Genomic DNA, 21,966 nt, shown 5'->3' with positions numbered 1-21,966 from the left:
AGACAGATATTAATACAAATAAATAAATGAAGATATGTACATAAGTGCTATGGGGCTGGGAGTGGGGATGAATAAAAGGAAAGGAACAAGTCAGGGAGACAGAAGGGAGTTGAAGAAAAGGAAAAGAGGGCTTAGTCAGGGAAGTCTTCTTAGAGGAGATAATGTCTTCAATAAGGCACCACCGTGCCCCTTGCCTGCTGTGTGTGACCTTGGGGAGGTCACTTAAACCTCCCTGTGCCTCAGTTTCCTCATCTGTAAATTGACTTGCTCCCTGACTTTGTCCCTTTATTCATCTCCCAGCCTCTGATGTTTGTTTCCCAAAGGAATGATAATAATTGTTGTATTTGTTAAGCGTTTACTCTCTACCAGGTACTGTACGAAGCGCCAGGGTCGATACAAGCAAATCGGGTTGGACAGTGTCCCTGTCCCACTTGGGACTCACAGTCTTAATCTCCATTTTACAGATGAGGTAACTGAGGGGCAGAGAAGTGAAGTGACTTGCCCAAGGTCAGAGAGCAGACAAGGGCCAGAGCCAGAATTAGAACTCAGGTCCTCTGACTCCCAGGCCTGTGCTCTACCCACTAGGCCATGCCGCTCCTTGAATGGGTGGCCCTCTGGATTCTGTGGCCGTGTCACCGAACGTCTGGGCTCCCTCTCAGCGACAGAGCTGTCCGGGCCCTCCTTCATTTTGAACGTCGTGTTTTTCTCTTTGTTCATTTATTTCTTATTGTATTTCTTAAGCGCTTACTATGTTCCAGGCATTGTACTAAGCACTGAGGTAGATAGAAGATAATGGGGTTGGACATGGTCCCTGTCCCTCATAGTGCTCACAGTCTTAATCCCTTTTGCAGCTAAGATCACTGAGGCACAGGGAAGTTAAGTGACTTGCCCAAGATTATGCAGCAGACAGATGGTGGATCCGGGATTAAAACCCAAGTCCTCTGGCTCCCGGACCCGGGCTCTTTCCACTAGGCCATGCTGCCGTTGAGCGAGACGTACGCTTCCGCCCTACTAGTCGTTGGGCTGTTTGCTGGGAAATCAAGTGCGGTCTGTGGTCGGGAAGCAGAAAAGGGAGGTCAAGTGAAGGAAGGAAAAATTCATTGGGTAATTTGGGGAAGAGAAGATTGCTGTGGGGAGTGGAATTGAGAGACTGACTTTAAATGCTTAGAGGGCCTTGGATATTCATTCAGTCATTTATTGAGTGCTTACCATGTGCAAAACACTGTACTAAGCGATTGGGAGAGGACACCAGCACTCAGTACCGTGCCTGGCACATAGTAAACGATTAACAAATATTATTATTATTACAATAGAGCAATAACCAGACACATTCCCTGCCCGAAATGAGCTTATGGTTTAGGGGAGATGGATCAGGCAAGATCAGTCTTGAATAGCTGGTCCCCATCTCTAGGATAGGAGGACAACGAAGAATGAATTGATACCACAGCAAGAGGGATGTGGATAAAGGAATAAGGATAATTAAGAATAATAATTGTATCTGTTAAGCGCTTACTGACTCCCAAACACTTTAGACTGACTCCCTTCAGTCTAATGGGGAGGAAGAACAGCTATTTGATCCCTGAGGACCAAATGAGAAGACTGAGGTCCAGAGAAGTCGAGCTATTTGCCAAAGGTCACACAGCAGGCCGGTGGCGGAATCAGGATTAGAATCCAGGTCTCCTGACTCCCAGTCCTGAACTCTTTCCACTTCTCTACCCAAGCTGAACTATGAAACGGGTTGGCCGGAGAGGTTGCAGAATTTCCCTTTGATCTTTGAGGAGATTAAAGACCCTCATCTGCCCCCTCCCCCAGGCTCTGAGCCCCAGCTGGGATGAGGGGTGATGGGCAGTGGTCCCCGCCTGCCCAAGAGAACAAATCTTACCACCCACCCTCCCCCAGGGGCAAATCAGTGACAATTACTGAGCACCTTCAGGGTGCAAAGACCTGCTCTAAGAGCTCCCACAAGTAAGGCACCTATTTTCTGCCCTCCGGGACCTGACAATCTAAAAGAGGAGGGTGAGGAATGGACATCCAAAAATCATTTACGAATAGTAGGAGCAGAAGAAAGAACGGGATGGAGCAGGAAGTTGGAGGGTGGGAAATACTTTCCCCCAAAAGACCTCCAGAATCCGTTTGGGGGAAGAGGATAATTTCCCACGTCAGGGACAAGGGCTTGGGGGTGGTCTTCGACCCCCTGGAAAATCAGAGGTTCCGCTGACGGCAAGAGTGTCCAACGCTCCCAAAGGCCGTGGGTATCTTTATCTCTCCGTCTCCAGGCCCCTCGGTTACTGGGGAAACGCTGATGTCACCGGAGCCAGGGTGCGTCAGCCACTTGCTTCAGCTCTGAGATGCTGAGAGCCGATCTTCCTTTATTTCGGCTCTTTCTTGAAGCCTCAGCAATGCTCATTTCCTGCTCTTTCTGTTTCGGGTCCTTAGCTCTGCCTCCCACTGACAATTCTTCATCGTCATCAGCATCGCCCCTAGGTCAGCGTCAGCTCCCCTCCCTGGGTCGAGGGGTCAGAGCCGAATCCATCAATCAATGGTTTGGATTGAGCGCTTACTATTTGCGGAGCACTGTAGTAAGTGCTTGGGAGAATACACTTTTTATTGTTTATTATTATTGTTAATAATAATAATTGTTAAGTGCTTACTTTGTGACAAGCACTGTTCCAAAGGCTGGGTAGGTACAAGGTAATCAGATTGGACACAGTCCCTATCCCACATGGGGCTCACAGTCTTAATCCCCATTTTACAGCTGAGGTAACTGAAGCACAGAGAAGTGAAGTGACTTGTCTCAGGTCACACAGCAGGCAAGTGGCGGAACCAGGTTTATTATATTGTCCTCTCCCAAGCGCTTAATATGCAGACAGTAAGGACTCATTCGTTCATTCATTCATTCAATAGTATTTATTGAGCGCTTACTATGTGCAGAGCACTGTACTAAGCGCTTGGAATGTACAAATCGGTAACAGATAAATAGGACTGAATGAATACACTACAACAGAATTGGCAGACTCGTTCCCTGCCCAAAACTGAAGAAAGAATACCCCTCTTTCCTACCCCCTGAATAATAATAATTCATTCATTAGTATTTATTGAGTGCTTACTATGTGCAGAGCACTGGACTAAGCTCTTGGAATGTACAATTCGGCAACAGATAGAGACAATCCCTGCCCAATGACGGGCTCACAATCTGATCATAATAATGATGGTATTTGTTAAGCGCTTATCGTGTGCGAAGCACTTGTTCTAAGTGCTGTGGGGGATACAAGGTGATCAGGCTGTCCCAGTGGGGCTCACAGTCCTAGTCCTCATTTTCCGGATGAGGTCACTGAGGCCCAGAGAAGTGAAGTGACTTGCCCCAAGTCACACCGCAGGGCCCTGGAGGAGTCAGAATTAGAACCCATGACCTCTGACTCCCAAGCCCACGCTATTTCCACTGAGCCGGGAGTTCTACCCGGGCTCCTTGGTCGCCCAAGCCGAAAGCTTGGCTTTCTCTCTCTCCTCCCTCCTTTCCTGCAGAGAGAGAGGCTTTCGGAAGGACCAGAATTTCCCCCCATCCTCAATGGGGAGGGAAAAGCAGGTGGCTCAGTGGAAAGAGCCCGGGCTTGGGAGTCAGAGGTCATGGGTTCGAATCGCGGCTCTGCCACTTGTCAGCTGTGGTGGGGGCAAGTCACTTCATTTCTCTGGGCCTCAGTTCCCTCGTGTGGAAAACGGGGATGAAGACTGTGAGCCTCATGTGGGACAACCTGATTACCCTGTATCTACTCCAGCGCTTAGAACAGTGTTCTGCACATAGTAAGCGCTCAACAAATACCAACATTATTAGTAGTAGTAGTATTATTAATGGGGCCACCTCCTCGGGGGCCATGGGACACCAGGCCAACCTTTCGCTCGTCTTAGCCTGGGCTGGGGAAGATGGTGGGCAAATCGCCCCATCTGGTGGCTACCAGCGTTACTGTCGCCCAGAGAGATTCCCTTCCAACCCTTCCCAATCAATCCATCAATCAATCGACGATATTTATTGAGCCCTTTCCTTTTTCTGGTACTTCATTCATTCAATCGTATTTATTGAGCGCTCGCTCTGTGCAGAGCACTGGACTAAGCGCTTGGAACGGACAGTTGGGCAACAGATAAGAGACAGTCCCTGCCCAACGACGGGCTCGGGGTCCAAATCTGGGAGACAGGCAACAGAACGAGACAGGTTCAGGGCAGGAGATGAAAAATTGGGGGGGTCAGCATCGTAGCAGTTTGGATGGAGCGGAAAGGGAGGATTTTAGCAATGCTGTGAAAGTCGAAGCAACAGGATTTGAGGACTGAATATGTTCAAGAGAAGCGGTGTGGCTCAGTGGAAAGAGCCCGGGCTTGGGAGTCAGAGGCCGTGGGTTCTAATCCCGGCTCCACCACTTGTCAGCGGTGTGACTTTGGGCAAGTCACTTCACTTCTCCGGGCCTCAGTGACCTCATCTGTAAAATGGGGATGAAGACTGTGAACCTCACGTGGGACAACTTGATGACCCTGTATCTCCCCCAGCTCTTAGAACAGTACACAGCACATAGTAAGCGCTTAACAAATACTAACATTATTATTATTATATGTTGGCTGAATGAGAAAGACGAGTCAAGGATAATGCCGTGATTATGGGTTTGTGAGACAGGAGGACAGTGGTATTGTTTACAGTGATCAGAAAGTGTCCTCAATCATGCTCTGCAAAATATTTGTTATGCATTTACTAGGTACCAGGTACTGAACTAAGTGCTGAGGTAAGATACAAGCAAACCAGGTCGGACACAGTCCATGTCGTACTTGGGGCTCACAGTCTTAATCCTCGTTTTACAGATGAGGTAACTGAGGCACAGAGAATTTAAGTCAGTTGCCCAAGGTCACGCAGCAGACAAGTGACAGAGCTGGGATTCGAACCCAGGTCCTTCTGACTCCCAGGCCCGTGCTCTATTTACTAGGCCACACTGCTTCTGCATGCCAAGTACTGTTCTACACTTTGGGGAGAGTACGATGTAGTCAGTAGATGCGACCTCGGCCTTAAAGTTGCTTATAATCTAGTTCTCTCCAGTTTGTTGTGAGCAGGGAATGTGTCTCCCAACTCTGTTTATTGGACTTTCCCAAGCACTCAGTACAGGACTCTGCACATGGTAAGAGCTCAGTAAATACCACTGATAATGCACAAAATTCAGAGGCGGAAATCTCTAGGGACCTTTCGCACTGACTTTGGTTTACATGAAGGAGAGCCAAAGAGAAAGTCTGCCCGTGCCTAAGGCCTGGGACCAAAAGGCCAAAGCTTTAGCTTTAGTCCTTTTGTGGTAGTTTTTGATAACCATTTAACAATTATGACATGTATTATTATGCGGTGAGCGCAGACAGACAGAGTTCCTGACTCTCAATCTATCTTATTTTCATTTATAAATGAAGAAACTGAGGCCCAGAGGGGTTAGGTAACTTGCCCTATGGTCACACAACAGGCCAGTGGCAGAGTTGGGACTTGAATCTAAGGCTTTTGATTCCTAGTTCTGACCGAATTGGCCAGTTTTTTATTTCATGGCCTAATTCGGATGTCCCACTCTCCACCCCGTCTCCCGCACTGAGTCTCCTGTCCTCAGGGACTCCAGTTAGACTTCTGCAAAAATAAGGAGGCTTGAGGCAGGTGGGTGGGGAGAACGGATGGGAGGAGCCAGAAAACAGGAGTGAGTTGGGAGCAGAAGCAGGTGGTGGGAAGTTGAGCGGGAGGAATTGGAGTGCCAGAGGCGACCGGGGAGAGCTGGGAAGTGGAGGTGGGTCATGGGACCCAGTGAGAGGAACTTGAACAGGAAACCAGCAAATGGGAGACAAGCGTGGCTTTTGATAATAATAATAACGATTATCCTACTTGAGTACTTACTATGTGCCAAGCACTGTTCCAAGGGGTGGGGTAGATTACAAGTTAATCGGGTTGGACACCGTCCCCTTCCCCCATGGGGCTAGCACTCAATCCCCATTTTACAGATGAGGTAACGGAGGCCCAGGGAAGTTAGGTGACTTGTGCAAGATCACACAGCAGACATGTGGCAGAGCTGGGATTAGAACCCAGGCCCGTGCTCTGTCCACTATGCCACACTGCTTCCCCTGAGAGACTGGGTGGTCCATGGAGAGACAGCGGTAGAATCATTTAATCAATCAATGGTATTTATTGAGCATTTCCTGTGTGCAGAGCACTGTCCTAAGTGCTTGAACACTGTACTAAGTGCTTGTAGAAGAAAAGGATCCCATGCCCCGTAAGAGGAAGCAGGTACGTAGGGGATCGGTCACAGAGAGAAGCCAGCACTGGGAGACACTTCTAGTCTAATGGGACCCTCTGGTCTTGGGCCACAGCCAGGTGGGAAGCGGTGTGGCCTAGTGGACAGAACGCGGGCTTGGGAATCGGAAGACCTGAGTTCTAATCTGCCTCTTGTCTGCCATGTGACCTTGGACAAGTCGTTTAACTTCTCTGCGCCTCAGTGACCTCATCGGTAAAATGGAAAGGAAGACAGTGAGCCCCATGTGGGACATGGACCGTGTCCAACCTGCTTCGCTTGGATCTACTCCAGCACTCAGTTCAGTGCCTGGTCCGTAGTAAGTGCCTAACAAATAGCATTAAAAAAAACCGGGACAGAGAAGGAAGTCAGTGGGGAGGGGGGAGGTAGAGGAAACCACAGAAGAGAATGAGGGTCTCCCACAGTGGATTGGAGGCTGCAATCTCACAGGTTTTGCCAGGCAGATGTCAAGAGATCACGCTCCCGGAGACCTCGGGATGAAGTTGAGCCGGACCAAGAGTTTTCCCCGGTGGGACGAGCGCCCCTGGAAAGCGAGGAGCAGGAGCAGACCCGACGTCCGGTTGGTTCTGACGGTAAATGAACATCGTGCAAACGAGATGTAAAAGACCATCATCGATCTACGTCTGCCTCCACAGTGCAGGTGTTTTACAGAACGGGCCTGCATCCGTCCCCACCTTCGGCCTCTTCCCGAACTCCCTGACCTTTGACCTCTTGGCCTCGGGACTCACCCCGTGCCCTCGTCCCAGAGGTGGCATTGGGAGGCGGGGCTAGAGAGGGAAGGGCGTGGCAGGCCAAGATCGTGGGTGGCGCACGGGGCAGAGCCAGGGGGTGGAGCGGGATGGGAGGAGCCGGGGTGGGGCCAAGGATGAGGGGCAAAGGATGGGGGGTCATGGGGGAGTAGGGGGGCTCTTAAAGGTACTCCATCTCCCCCAAGACATTAAACCTCATTCCAGACCGAGCAGCTGGGGGCTTGTTCCGAGGGCGCGGCCCCTGGCAGCCCCATATCTCTGAGCCGGGACCACCGCAACCACCTGACTCGGTGGCGATCGGTCGAAGAGCCGGCCGGGGGAGACGGGCCCCGGTGGGGAGCGACCCCCCAAACTGCTAACACGACCAGGACCTCCAGCCCCGAGGAGACTACGAACCCCTCCATCCAGCTGAACAGGCAGTGGGAGCTGAGCTGCCCAGGGCCCGGCCTGGCCCCCACGGCCGGCCCGGCCCCTTCCCACCCCCACCCCGGTCGCCCCAGAGCCAGAAAAGGGAAGAAAGAGAGAGACCAGACAGGAAGAGAAAAGGAGAGGGAGGGGAGAAACAGCAGAAGAGGAGGAGGAGGAGGAGGAGGAGGGTGAAGCAGTGGTCAGAGTGGGAAGAAGACAGGGCAGGGAAAGCAGAGAAGATTCCTCCCGGAGGAGCAGGCGGAGGAGGAGGAGGAGGAGGAAGAGGAGGAGGAGGAGGAGGAGGAGGAGGAGGAGGAGGAGGAGGCGAGCAAGAGAGCAAAGGGAAACAGATCCAGAGGAGGGGCAGGGGTCCGCGCCCCGAGGGGGTTCCCCCAGGGAGGGGGCGGGGGAGGGGGGAGGGCCGGGCCAATGTCCCACAGCACCTACTACGAGTGTGAGCGGCGAGGGCCGGGGCTGGAGTTCGCGGGGAGCCGCGGCGGGCCTGGGGAGCTGGGTACCATGTGCGACCACGAGGCGTCCATCGACCTGTCCGCCTACATCGAGTCCGGCGAGGAGCAGCTCCTCTCCGACCTCTTCTCGGGGAAGCCTCCTCCGGAGCCGCGAGGGCTCAAGGGCCCTGGCGCTCCCGGCTTCGCTCACTACCTCCCGCCCGACCCCGGACCCTTCGCCTACTCCCCGCACCCGTTCGGCCCCGACAGGAAGGGCCTGGGACCCAGCGCCTACAGCCCCTCCGGCGGCTACGACCCCCGAGCCGTGGCGGTCAAGGAGGAGCCGCGGGGACCGGAGGGCGCCAGGAGCGTCGGGCGCAGCGGGTACAACCCCCTGCAATACCAGGTCGCGCACTGCGGGCAGACTGCCATGCACCTGCCCCCCGCCCTGGGCACACCCAGCCAGCCCTTACGGGTTCTCAAGGTAAGCCCTCAGGGACCCCCTCCCTCTTTCCCTACCGAGCCCCCGGGGAGCCCGGTTTCGGCCTGGTGGCCCGCTCCAGCCTCAGCCTCAAGTCCTCCCGGTGTCCCGGCAGGCCTCTTCTGCTCCGCTCGGGGGACCCGACCCCCGGCGGCCCCCCAACTCTCCTCCCGGATCCCCGGGTCCTCAGAGGCTCCCTTCCCTGCTTCTGCACTAGCCCCTGCTCTTCCTCTGCCACCCCCACCTATCCCCACGCTTTGGTCAGATAGATCTGGAGCTGATGCCCATACGAGGTAGGATAGAGGCCCAGAGCAGGGGTCCGCCTGCCCTGGAGGTCTGCGCGAGAGGAGGGACCCCCGAGCTGGGCGGGATAGAGGCGGGGTTCTGCCGGAGGGAGGGATGGCTGAGCTCCCGGGCACCGAGTTCCACCTGGAGCACAGGGGCGAGGGAGTCGGGAGCAGACTTAGGAGAGCCGATGGGTCAGAAAGAGTGGATATTCTGGATCTTTCCGGCCACACTGGGAAGCTCTCGGATCTTCTGGGAAATCCGGGGAGAGCCAGGCCGGGGCACAACAGGGGCTTCAGCCCCCCCAACTGAAAGGTTGTGGGCGGGCAACGGCCTCCACTGTCCTCACGGAGTTGGAGCCTATGGGATGATCTGGACTGTGGGAGGGAAGGGTGTGTTCTCCTTCCTCCAACCGTCCCTTGACATCTCTCCCCTGAGCTAGTTTCCCTCTCAATCTATCAATCAATCAATCAGTGGTATCTATTGAGTGCTCCCTGTGGTCAGGGAATAGGTCAACCAACTCTGTTGTACTCTCCCATGTGGTTAATACCGTGCTCTGCACACAGGAAGAGCTCAGTCAATTCCACCGGTCAATCGATCAATCGCAGACACCGTATTAAGCGCTCGGGAGAGTACGGTATCGTGGAGTCGGTGGGCCCGGACTCTGACCCTCACTGCTGTGTGTCCCCCTCCCCCCCAGGGCCCCCTGGCCGCCCCTCCCTGCAGCCCCCTCCTCAAAGCCCCCTCCCCGGCCGGGGTCCCCCACAAGGGCAAGAAGGCAGTGAACAAGGACAGTCTGGAGTATCGGCTGAGAAGGGAGCGGAACAACATCGCCGTGCGGAAGAGCCGAGACAAAGCCAAGCGTCGCATCCTGGAGACGCAGCAGAAGGTGCTGGAGTACATGGCCGAGAACGAGAGGCTGCGCAGCCGGGTGGAGCAGCTCAGCCAGGAGCTGGACACGCTGCGGAACCTCTTCCGCCAGATCCCGGAGGCCGCCGGCCTCATCAAGGGCGTGGGCGGCTGCGGCTGAGCTCCCTCGTGGCAGGGGGACCAGGGGGTAGGGACCGGGGTGGGGAACCAGGACCGGACCCGGGGGAGCACCCCTCCCCAACGGTCCCCACCCCCTGGGACCACCGCCCCCGGGCTGTCTCCGGCGGCTCCGGTCGAGGGCCCCGGCCCCCTGCCCAGGGCTCGGACTCGGCCCGCCGGGAACAAATGGGCAGGGACTTGCGGGGCTGAGGTGGCGGAGGGGTGGCGGTGGAGAGGGGGCCGGGGGACGTTGTTTCGTTGGATGAATAAATACCGAGGAGCAGCCCCTGGTGCCGTGTGCTGGGCTTGCCGGAGGGCGGGGGTTGGGGGAGGCCGGGGAGGAGGCACCGAGGAGCTCCCCGGGGCCCGGAGAGGACACCCCCGTCCCCACCCCCTTCTCAGACACCCACAGAGACCAGAACCCCATGACCCTAGCCCCACCCAGGAAGTCTGGGTTTGGAACAGACGCATCTTCAGGTAGTCACAGACACTCACCACGCAAAACTCACCCTCCTCCCCCCGGCACGCACACTCGACTGCACACATCCACGAGTACCCACAGACACACGCCCTCTCACAATTGCACACGCTCACACGAACACACGAGTGCCCACTGGATGAGTCACCCCTGGCCCAGTGCTTGCTCTCTCTAGATCCTCCTGAGGGTCAGGCTGAGTCTCGGGGAGAGAACCCTGTCCACCTGCCCACTAGCCCACCTCCCCGCGTCAATCCTGGGCCCACCCCTTCTTGGACCTGGGGGCTCTCCTCCCCTATGGCACCGATACAGGTTCTAGAGGGTGTCCAGAAAGGGTGATGAGTGGTCGAGGTAGGGATGGTAGATGGGGGATCCAGGAGGGCAAGCAGGACCCTTTTTTCCAGGCAACCTGTTGCCCCCACTGGAGACTGAAGCCTGGGCTAAATGAGCCCCTGGTCTGAGCCAGTAATGGCTTTGCTCTTGGGCTCCTGTTCCGGTTACTTTCCCCTTAAATGGGCTCCCCACAGCCTCTTCCTCTCAGCTGGACTCCTGACTCTGCCTTCTCATCAACTGATGCCTGGGGTCAGGCCGGCAGCTGGGGACTGGGGGCCTCCGGTTCACAGGGACCCCGTGAGACCCCCAGAGTCTCCCAGCACCCCCTTTTTTCTGCCTCATGCCCTCCCTCACCCCTTCACCTTCGCCGCTCCCTTTCTCCTTCCAGAATCCCTGGCTCCTCCCCCGACAATCCTCTAAGTCCAGCCCCCTCCCCCTGTCCTCCCACCTGTCCCAGTTTTCAGGAGATACAGGCCAAGTGGGTGACCCCAGCTGACCTTGTCAGGAGGAGCTGCATCTGGGTGAATGGAACTGTGGAAAAGCCATCTTACTTGCTACGATTTGCATGGGCTCACTAACCTGCCCCACTTCTTCTGAGCAAATTTCCAAGTACAAATTTCATCGTTTCGTCTCCTGTAGGGTCGTGTCCTGATCCCACCCTTACTGATCTCCAGGAGAGAGGTAGGGTCTGGGGTGGGGAGAGGGATGTTGGGACGGGGGTGGGAGGAGGCAACAAAAACCAAGGGCCAGACACCAGGAAGCACTTCCCCTGGGTGCAAACAGAGCCAGCTCACAGGTAAAAAGCAGGATTCTCTCCAGAGTTTAGTGTAATGCTCTGCACACAATAAATACTCAACGAATATGATTAATTGATTGATTGACTGAAACCTAAGGTCCTTTCTTTTCTGCTCCTTCTCGCTTGTCAGCTGTCTGCCTCTCCCACTCCGTTCAAGCCTTCTACTCTTCCTCCATTATCATGGCCTAGAGGGAGGAGAATGGGTTTGAGAATCAGCAGGCCTGGCTTCTAATTCCAGCTCTGCCACTTGTCTGCTATGTGACCTTGGGCAAGTCACTTTACTTCTCTGGGCTTCAGTTACCTCATCTGTAAAATGGGGATTAAGTCTGTGAGCCCTAGGTGGGACGGGGACTGTGCCCTACCCGATTATCTTGTATCTACCCCAGCACTTAATACAGTGCCCAGCACATAGTAAGTGCTTAACAATTACCACAATTATTATTTCTACTATTATTATTATGACCTGTCCAGTTCCCTATGTCAGCCTCAGAACCTTTTTCTTCTGCTTCTCTCTGTGACTGTTTCAGTCTCTGGCATCTCTCTCTGGTGTCTGTCTCTCCCAGATCCCTGCCTTTCCTTATGCTTCTATCTCTTCTCATACCTCTGTCTCTCCTGAGTCTCAGTCTCTCTCACATCTCTGCCTCTCTTCATGCTTCTATCTCTTCTGATATCTCTACCGCTAGTAAGTCTCAGTCTCACCTTCTGTTTCTGTTTCACGGCGGTTTTGGGGTGCCCGGGTATCTCTATACCCCCACCCCAGTTCTCTATCTCTCCTCAATCATTTAACTGATTGATGGTATTTATTGACCACTTACTGTATATAGCACTGTACTAAGCTATCTGCCTCCTCCTATGTATCTCTCTCCTGCATCTTCTCCTGTCTTTATCTCTCTTTGTGTCTGTCTCTATTTGTGTTTCTCCCCTGTGTATCTACTGTTTCTCTCTCCTGCCTTTCCCCCTGCCTCTGTCACCCTTGATGTCTCTGACTCTCCTCCCATGTATCTTTCCCCACCTCTCCTCTTGTCTCAGTCTCTCTTTGGGACTCTGCCTCTGTTTCCCCATAACTCTGGGAAACACTCTCGGTCACACGCTGGCTGAGTTTGCTCCCTCAGAGTCAGGGGTCAGGGGTCAGGGATCAGAGGTCTAGCCCGGTCTGGGGGATGCCGGGAGTCTGCCAGGCCCTCCTGGAGTTGGGGGGTGGTGTGTTGCAGACCAGGGTGGTCCCTGCCCCCACCCCTGAGACTGCCCCGCTGCCCGGGGGAGCCCCGCAGGCGGGATGTGCTGGGCCTTTCCTGGCCGCCTGGAGCCCGGGGTTGTGTAAGGGGTGTTGGTACACTGAGCGCGGTGAGTGACTCAATCTCCGGATCCAGTGTGGTTTGGGACGGGGGGCGGGGGAGGGCGGCCAGTTCCCCTCTCTGCTCGGCTCCGAGCCGAACCACGGGGAGGCAGGGTGTGGCCCTCCCGGCCTCCCTCCCGGCCAGCACAGAGGCCACGTGGTTAAGCCGGGCCGGTGCTCCCCGGCGCCCAAGGCGGACAACTCGCCACCGAGGGAGTCAGGCGACCCCCTCGGCCCTTGCCCTCTTTCAGGCTCCTCAAGCACCCACGGCCCACCCTGCCTTCCCCAGCCTGAAGCTTCCCCGCCCAACCCGAGGGACGTCTGGGGAGGGGGGGAAGAGTATGTTGGAGAGAGGGTCTCTTCTGTTCGTGCATATTTCCAGGGAAGGAAATTCTACAACTTCTAAAGCTACCGGTTCCTGAGTCTCTCACCCCTTGAGGTCAGAAAGTTCTTTGCCAGCTCTAGCCTGAGTCCTTCCTGCTGCAACTTAAACTCACTTCCCCTTACTTTACCTTTGCTGCTCAGAGTGAGATGGGACTCTGGGAGATGAGGAATCACCTCCCAAGCTATCTTTCCCTTCCACTAGAACATATGTTTTGCTTCTGTTGTCTTTTTTTTTATAGTATTTGTTAACCGCTTTCTATGTGCCTTGCACTGTACTAAGCTCTGGGTTAGATACAAGCTAATCAGTGACCACAGTCCGAGTCCCACATGGGGCTCAGTCCTAATCTCCTTTTTAAAGATGAGGTAACTGAGGCCCAGAGAAGTGAAGAGACTTGCCCAAGGTCACACAGCAGACAAGGGGCAGAGCTGGGATGAGAACGCTGATCGTTCTGACTCCCAGACCCGCGCTCTACCCACTTAATCACACCACTTATCTGTTGTCCTTTTCCAAGCGCTTACTAGTGTATGTATTGCTTAGTAGGCTCTTAATAAAAACCGGAAGGAGGGCTATTTCCTGCTCTCCTGAGCTCCTACAGAGTCTCCGCGTAGAATGCTCAGAGACAGGGGGATGGCTGTCCTGAGGCGGGGACTCTCTTGGGGTCTGCTGAGAGTGGACATGAAGGGCTCTGGGATTTCTAACACCCACCAGCATCGACCGTCACCAGGGCTAACTGCCAACCCTTTGCCAGAAGGTGCAGGTTCCCTTGGGGCTCTGGTTGGTCCTGGAGGCAGCACAGAGAATCCCAGGGATAAACAAGCCCTCGAGAAGCAGCATGGTATAGTGGATAGAGCACGGGCCTGGGAGTCAAAAGATTGTGGGTTCTAATGCTGGCTCCGCCGCTTGACTGCTGTGTGACCATTGGCAAGTCACTTAACTTCTCTGGACCTCAGTTACCTCATCTGTAAAAAATGGGGATTAAGAGTGTCAGCCCAATTTGGGACAGGGACTGTGTCCAACCTGATTAATTTGTATCAACCCCAGTGCTCAGAACAGTGTTTGGCACATAGTAAGCGCTCAACAAGTACCCTGATTATTATTAGTATTCTCTGTGGAAGAACTGCACCTCCCACCCCAAGCACCCTAGCAGTGGGGGCTTGGGTCCCCCCACTGCCTGCTGACCCTCCCCCTACCTCAGTCCATCCAGAGCCCCCAGCCTTTCCCCAGAAAGCGTGGCCAGGGTGGGGGTCTGGGGGTGTGTGGAGGGCATCGGAGAACAAGAATAAAATCTAGGGGATTTGAACCCTGAATTTTTCTACACGGAGCACCCACCAGCCTCCATTCATTCATTCATTCAATCGTATTTATTGAGCACTTACTATTTGCAGAGCACCGTATTGTTTGGATGAGCACAATACAGCAGCGTGGCTCAGTGGCAAGAGCCCGGGCTTGGGAGCCAGAGGTCATGGGTTCAAATGCCGGCTCTGCCACTTGTCAGCTGTGTGACTGTGGGCAAGTCACTCCACTTCTCTGTGCCTCAGTTACCTCATCTGCAAAATGGGGATTAAGACTGTGAGCCTCACGTGGGACAACCTGATTACCCTGTATATCCCAGCGCTTAGAACAGTGCTCTGCACATAGTAAGCGCTTAATAAATACCAACATTATTATTACAGCAATAAACAGTCACATTCCCTGCACACAGTGGGCTTACAGTCTAAAGTGGGGGAGACAGACATCAATACAAATAAATAAAATGACAGATATGTACATAAGTGCTGTGGGGCTGGGAAGGGAGAAGAGCAAGGGAGCAAGACAGGGTGCTGCAGAAGGCTCAAGGGAGAGGAGAGTGATCTGGATAGTGCTCAGCTAACTGGGGAGTTGTGGGTTTTTTTGTTTTCGTTAGGTGCTTAATATTTGCCAGGCACTGTACTAAGCGTTGGGGTGGATACAAGCTAATACGGTTGGACACAATCCTCCCACTTGGGGCTCACAGTCTCAATCCCAATTTTACAGATGAGGTACCTGAGACCCAGAGAAGTGAAGTGACTTGCCCAAGGTCCCACAACAGACAAGCGGCAGAGCAGGGATTAGAACCCATGATCTTCTGACTCCCCGGCTGTGCTCTATCCACTACGCAACACTGCTTCTCTGTGATCTGGGAAAGGCATAGAGATCTGGGAGTGCTTGGTGACTGGAGAGGTTTTTTTGTGGGTTTTTTCTTTTATGGTATTTGTTAAGCTCTTCGATGTGCCAGGCACTGTTCTAAGCATTGGAGTAGATATAAAATAATCTGTTGGTCAAGGTCTCTGTCCCAAATGGGGCTCACAGTCTTAATCCCCATTTTACAGATGAGGTGACTGAGGCCCAGAGAAATGAAGTAACTTGCCCGAGATCACACAGCAGACAAGTGGTGGAGCTGGGATTAGAACCCAGGTCCTTCTGACTCCCAGGCCCAGGTTTTAACCACTAGGTCATGCTGCTTCTCAGTTCTCAGTGATGTGGGGAGTGCGCATTCATCTAGGGAGCGCTCAGCGGTCTGAGGAGCAGGCAGTAATTTGGGGAGCGTGAGGCAAATTCTGTCATCCAGTGAAGCGGGTGGCCCCCCCTTTCACAGCCTTGGGCCAAGGGACCCAGAACTCTGGGCCCATGAGCCGTGAGGGGATGAGAGGAGGGAGGGAATGGAGAGGGAAGGGATGGAAAGTCGTGCTGGGGGGAGGGGAGAGAGGAAGCTGCCTAAGGTGAGCTGGCCAAGGTCAGTCTCTTGTGAAAGTCGCTGGCCCCGGGGGGCAAACCCCCACCCCCGCCCAGGATTGCCACATCTGGGGCCCCAATTCCAATGTTGCAAGATTCCGTTTGGGGCTCTGGGGGGGCAGGGGGAAGGGGCCTCCTCACACACTCCCCCTATCCCCTCCGCCCCCCCATCTGCGAGGGGAGACTTACTGAGGGGGGCAGGAGCTGGGGGGCTTCCATCAATCGGCAGAGGCCGCTGAATCTCATTCATTCAGTCGTATTTATTGAGCGCTTACTGTGTGCAGAGCACCGTACCAAGCGCTTGGGGAGTACAATACAGTAAACAGACACATTCCCTGCCCACAACGAGTTTACAGTCCAGAGGCAAGGTGGGCCGAGGCAAGACTCTGGCCTTGGGTCCCGATGCCTCGACATCGCCCTGCTGCTCTCTCCCCTCGGGGAGCGCCCAGACTGGAAAACCTCTGGACTCCGATGCCCGGCCTTGCCCGCTGCCCTGAGGGAAGGGGCAGAAGAGGGTCTGGGGGCCGCTCTAGTACTGGGGTGGCCGGCCAGAGAGAGGTTGGCTTGAGGGGGGAACTAGAAGGTGGTCTCCGTTGGTATCCATGGGACCCTCATCTCGGGGCAGAACCGGGTCGCTGGGAGACCAGGGCTGGAGTAGGGATTGAGTACTGAGCTGGGGCAGGGGCTGGGCCAGAGGCTGAGATAGGGGTAGGGGGCTGGGCCGGGTCAGGGGCTGGAGTTGGGCCCCGGGGCCACGGTCCTGGAGGTGCCTTTGGGGTCCCTGATTGACTCTGAGGCAGGGCAGGACCTTGAGCCGATCAGAAGGGGAAGACGGGACGAAGAAGATGACTCGAGCCCCCCGTCCTCTTCTCCCACTCCCTTCTGTGTCACCCTGATTTATTCATCCTCCCTCCCAGCCCCTCCACACTTATGTCCCTCTCTGTCATTTATTAATTTCTATTCATGTCTGTCTCCCCCTCTAGACCGTAAGCTCACTGTGGACAAGGGACTGTGTCTGGTTATTGCTATACCGTACTCTCCCAAGCACTTAGTCCAGTGATCCGCACACTGTAAGCACTCAATAAACACGATTGACTGTCTGACTGAGGGCTGGAGGTGCCCTGCGGCTGTGGCCTGGGTCTGCCAGAGGCCTGCCCCTACCCCAGGATCACCTCGCTCCTCGTTCCCACACCCCTCCCGAAGCCCCCAGCCCCTGGGTCCACCCCTTCCCGTGCCCCCCGGCTCCCCAGCTCCCCCTGCCGCAATCGGGTCGGTTTGCAAAACCCCTATGGCTCCTGCTCTGACACCATCACCTCCTCTGAGGTTAGGACTGTCCGGGGAGATAAGCCAGGCTCCTCCCCACTCCCCGGCCCCGCCCGCAAACCTCACAAACAGCCATGACCCCACAAGTCCCCCTCCCCACGGAGCCCCGCTGGACCCCAAGAAGCCCCTGTCCAGTCCCGTCCGCGGTCCTGCTCTGGGACAGGCCCCAGATCCTACCCCCTTTCCCCCATCCCCTCTCCTCACCTCATCCTGCTCTCCTTACCTCTTCCTCCTCCTCTCCTCACCCCAAACCCCACACCACCTCTTTCTTCACTGTTGCCCTCCCTCTACCCCATCCCCTATGCAAGATCCCTCCACTGCGCCCCTCGGTCTGTCCCAAGGGCACTGGATAATAATAATAATAATAATAATACTTGTTAATCGCTTACTATGTGCCGAAAAGTGCTCAAGCGCAGCTCACACTCATCCCCATTTTACAGATGAGGTAACTGAAGCACAGGAAAGTTAAGTGACTTGCCCAAGGCCCCACAGCAGACGAGTAGGAGAGCTGGGATGAGAACCTACGTGGCTCACTGGAAAGGGCACGGGCTTTGGAGTCAGAGGTCATGGGTTCAAACCCCGGCTCTGCCACTTGCCAGCTGTGTGACTTTGGGCAAGTCACTTAACTTCTCGGTGCCTCAGTTCCCTCATCTGTAAAATGGGGATTAAGACTGTGAGCCCCACGTGGGACAACCTGATTCCCCTGTTTCTACCCCAGCGCTTAGAACAGTGCTCGGCACATAGTAAGCGCTTAACAAATACCAACATTATTATTATTATTATTACCTATGACCTTCTGACTCTCCGTGCTCTATCTGCTAGACCATGCTGCTTCCCCTGTACTAAGTACTTGGAAGAGTACAATATACCGGGCACATTCCCTGCTCACAAGGTTATAATCTCAACCCCCTTCTGTTAGGGCTTCCTCCTCTCCCAGCGTGGCCTAGTGGATCGAGCATAGGCCTAGGAGTCAGAGGCCCTGGGTTCTAATGCCGGCTCTGCCACTTGCCTGCCACGTGATCTTGGGTGAGTCACTTCTTTGGGTCTTGGTTTCCTCATCTGTAAAATGGGAATTCAGTACCTGATCTTCTTCCTCCTTAGACAGTAAACCGCGTGTGGGAGAGGTACTGCGTCTCTTATGCACATACTGTATCACTGTATCAATATCGGCACTTAGTACAATGCTTGGCACGAAATAAGCGTTTAACAAATACCACAGTTATTATCTTACTGCTGCTGAGGGAAGGCTGAAGGAGGGGAGGGAAGCCTGGACGTACACCAACCCTCCCATATGAATTTGGGGCCCTGTATGTCCCCAGGAACCTTTCTTTAAAGTCTCCCTCCTTCTCCTCACACAGCAGTCCCAAACCCAACCCCCTCCCCACCTCTCCCTCAGCTCAGCTACCCTTTTTATTATTATTATTAATAATAACAATAATAATAGCAATAATGATGTTTGTTAAGCACTTACTATTTGTTACAAGCTGGAGTAGATACAATAATACCACATCGGACACAGTCCCTGTCCCAACCTGGACAGGAGAGGAGAGGGAACAGGTTTATTACTCCCAATTTTGAAGATGAGGAAACCGAGGCACAGAGAAGTGAAATGACTTGCCCAAGGTCACACAGCAGGCATGTGGTGGAAGTGGGTTTGGAATCCAGGACATGTGGCTCCCAGGCCTGAGCTCTATCCACTAGGCCGCATTGCTTCCTTTCCTCACTCCATCTCTCTTGCCTTCAATCAAACAATCCATCACCGGTATTAATTCAGCGTTTATTATGTACAAAGCATTGCACTAAGCGCTTGGGAGCGTTCAGTACAGCAGAATTAGCAGCAGGTTGTCCTCCCACAAGGAGCCTCCACCCCGTTTCCCCCCTCTTCCTGCTCTTGGCCCAATCGCCTTTACTCCTCCCAACCCGTACCCCTCCCTCCCCCAGTGTGGGATCTGCTTATCTTGTATCTAGCCCAGCGCTTAGTACAGTGTTCTGCACACAGTAAGCCCTCAATAAATAGAAGAGATGGATGGATAGGCTTTTCTCCAAGCTCTTCCGGCCTGTCGCTGACGGACCACTAAGGGGCAGCAGAGGCTGAGGCGGCAGCAGAAGGAGGAGGGAGACACGGGGGGAGGAAGATAATAATGTTGGTATTAATAATGTTGGTATTTGTTAAGCGCTTACTATGTGCTGAGCACTGTTCTAAGCGCTGGGGTAGACACAGCAGAGAAGCAGCGTGGCTCAGTGGAAAGAGCACGGGCTTTGGAGTCAGAGGTCATGAGTTTGAATCCCAGCTCTGCCACTTGTCAGCTGTGTGACTGTGGGCAAGTCACTTAACTTCTCTGTGCCTCAGTTACCTCATCTGTAAAATGGGGATTAAGACTGTGAGCCCCACGTGGGACATCCTGATTCCCGTGTCTACCCCAGCGCTTAGAACAGTGCTCGGCACATAGTAAGCGTTTAACAAATACCAACATTATTTAACAAATACCAACACAGGGGAATCAGATTGTCCCACGTCGGGCTCACAGTCTTAATCCCCATTTTACAGATGAGGGAACTGAGGCACAGAGAAGTGAAGTGACTTGCCCACAGTCACACAGCTGACAAGTGGCAGAGCTGGGATTCAAACTCATGACCTCTGACTCCAAAGCCCATGCTCTTTCCACTGAGCCACGCTGCTTCTCAGATCAGGGGCCCGGGGTCAGGGCTGGGGTGAGCCAAACTCGAGGGCAACCTGAAGGCAACCTAAGGGCAACCTGGGGGAAGAGGGAGCAGGACCTGAGCGGGAATCCTGACCAGTGAAGGAGATGCAACATTGCCCAGTGAAAAGAGAAGCAACGTGGCCTAGTAGATAGAGCAGGGCTCTGGAAGTCAGAAGGACCTGGGTTCTAATCCCCAGCTCTGCCACCTGTTCGCTGTGTGAGCCTGGGCAAGTCACTTTACTTTTCTGTGCCTCGGTTACCTCATTTGTAAAATAGGGATTGAGAGTGTGAGCCCCGTATGGGACAGGGATGCCGTCCAACCTGATTTGCTTGTATCCACCGCAGGACTTAGTACAGTGCCTGGCACAGGGTAAGTGCTTACCAAATAACGCAGTTATTATTAGAAACATTATTATTAATAATTATTATTATTAGGCACAGGTCTGGGAGTCAGGGGACCTGGGTTCTAACCCCCTCCCCTCCCCTTGTCTGCAGATCCCGCATCGGGCTCACAGACTGAGTAGAAGGGAAAACAGGTATTGAATCCCCGATCTGCAGATGAGGGAACTGAAGCACAGAGAAGTTAAGTGACTTACCCAAGGCCACTCGGTGGGCAAGTGGCTGAGATGGGATTAGAACCGAGGTCCATGCTCTTTCCATCAGGCCACTATTAAGGGACCAGGGCTGTGGGTAGCAGGGGACACATGGGCCCTGGCAGTGACCCCACCGCCCCCCAGAAGGCCCAGGAGTTTGGCCAAGCCCTTCTTGAACCTGCTGTTGTTTTCCCCTCCCTGAGCAACTTCCTGTAGAAACGAGGTGTTGTTTGTGTTTCATTCACCACCTTTGGGCTTCAGACAGGCCACCCCCCATTGGATGATCAACATTCATTTCCCTGTTCACACCCTGCAGGACTTTACAACCGGTCCCCTGCGTCTTTCCAACCTGAAGAATCCCAAGGCTTCCGGCCAGGCAGACGTGTCACTAGCCATCCTGGAAGGTCTTTAGCACTTTCGCCCACTGGTCTTCTCCCTGCACTCTGTTAGCTGCGCTTCTCTGGCTGCGCTCTGCTACCCGCCTTCCTCTGCCTGAGTTTCTCTATCTGTGCTCCTCTCTGCGCCCAACTTTCTGCCCCCATCTATCCTTGCTTCTCTATCTGTGCTTCTCTCTCTGCACCCATCTATCTGTGTTCCTCTCTCTGCACCCACCTGTGCTGCTCTCTCTGCGCCCATCTTTCTGCACTCCTCTCTGCAACCTTCTATCCGTGCTCCTCTATCTGTGCTCCTCTCTGCACCCATCTGTGCTCCTCTGTCTGCTCCTCTACTTGCGCTCCTCTTTCTGCGCTTCTCTCTGCGACCTTCTCTGCGCTCCTCTATCTGTACTTCTCTCTGCGCCCTTTTATCTGTTCCAGTCTATTTGCTATTTTATCTGCTCTGTCTGGGCCCGTCTACCCTGGCTCCTCTCTCTGCGCCCTTCCGTATACGCTCCTCTACCACCATCCTCCTGCCTGTTGTTGAAGGTGCGCTCTCCTTCACAGACCTTCTGCTCCTGGAACAACTCCTCCTCCTCCTCTTCCTCCTCCTCCAAGTTTATCCCCCACCTGCACGGCCTTTGCCCCCCGCCCCCGGGGAACCGCTCTATGCCCCCCCTGAAAACTCACAAAAACTCCTGACTTTTGGCTTCAAAGATCATCCCCTTGCCCCCTCCTACCGCACTTCCCTTCTCTCTTTCTACTGCCCACTCTGTACACTCCACTCCTCTGCCACTCACCTCCTCACGGTCCCCCGTTCACACCTGTCCTGCCATCAACCCCTGGCCCACGTCCTACCGCTGTCCTGGAATGCCCTCCCTCCTCACATCTGCCAAACTCTCTTTCTCTCTTCAAAGCCCTACTGAGAGCTCACCTCCTCCAGGAGGCTTTCCCAGACTCAGCCCCCCTTTCCCTTTGCTCCTCCTCCCCTCCCCTTCCCCTCTACCCTCTGCTCTTCCCCCTTCCACTGTGAATATTTGTATATATTATTTATTACCCTATTTATTTTGTTCATGAAGTGTGTCTCCATGATTCTATTTATCTTGATGATATCTTGTTTTGTTCTGTTTCGCCATCTGTCTCCCCCGTTTAGACCGTGAGCCCGTTATTGGGCAGGGATTGTCTCTATCTG

General features: G+C 54.2%; 1 protein-coding gene across 2 annotated transcripts; it reads left to right on the top strand.

The window, feature by feature from the left end:
* Positions 1 to 7,891: 7,891 nt before the first annotated feature.
* On the top strand, positions 7,892 to 9,925 carry CEBPE (CCAAT enhancer binding protein epsilon). Of its 2 annotated transcripts, none has more exons than XM_029078271.2 (2): positions 7,892 to 8,395; positions 9,378 to 9,925. In XM_029078271.2, the coding sequence occupies exons 1-2, from the start codon at positions 7,892 to 7,894 to the stop codon at positions 9,705 to 9,707; spliced, it is 834 nt and encodes a 277-aa protein (XP_028934104.1). In that variant the 3' UTR covers positions 9,708 to 9,925. The 2 variants fall into 2 exon arrangements, with proteins under 2 accessions (XP_028934104.1, XP_028934105.1); XM_029078272.2 differs by having other exon boundaries at positions 7,935 to 8,395; positions 9,447 to 9,925.
* Positions 9,926 to 21,966: the final 12,041 nt, after the last annotated feature.

Source organism: Ornithorhynchus anatinus, chromosome 13 (assembly GCF_004115215.2).
Source record: "Ornithorhynchus anatinus isolate Pmale09 chromosome 13, mOrnAna1.pri.v4, whole genome shotgun sequence".
Classification (NCBI taxonomy): Eukaryota; Metazoa; Chordata; class Mammalia; order Monotremata; family Ornithorhynchidae; genus Ornithorhynchus; species Ornithorhynchus anatinus.
This window is presented reverse-complemented; position numbering and strand designations above follow the sequence as displayed.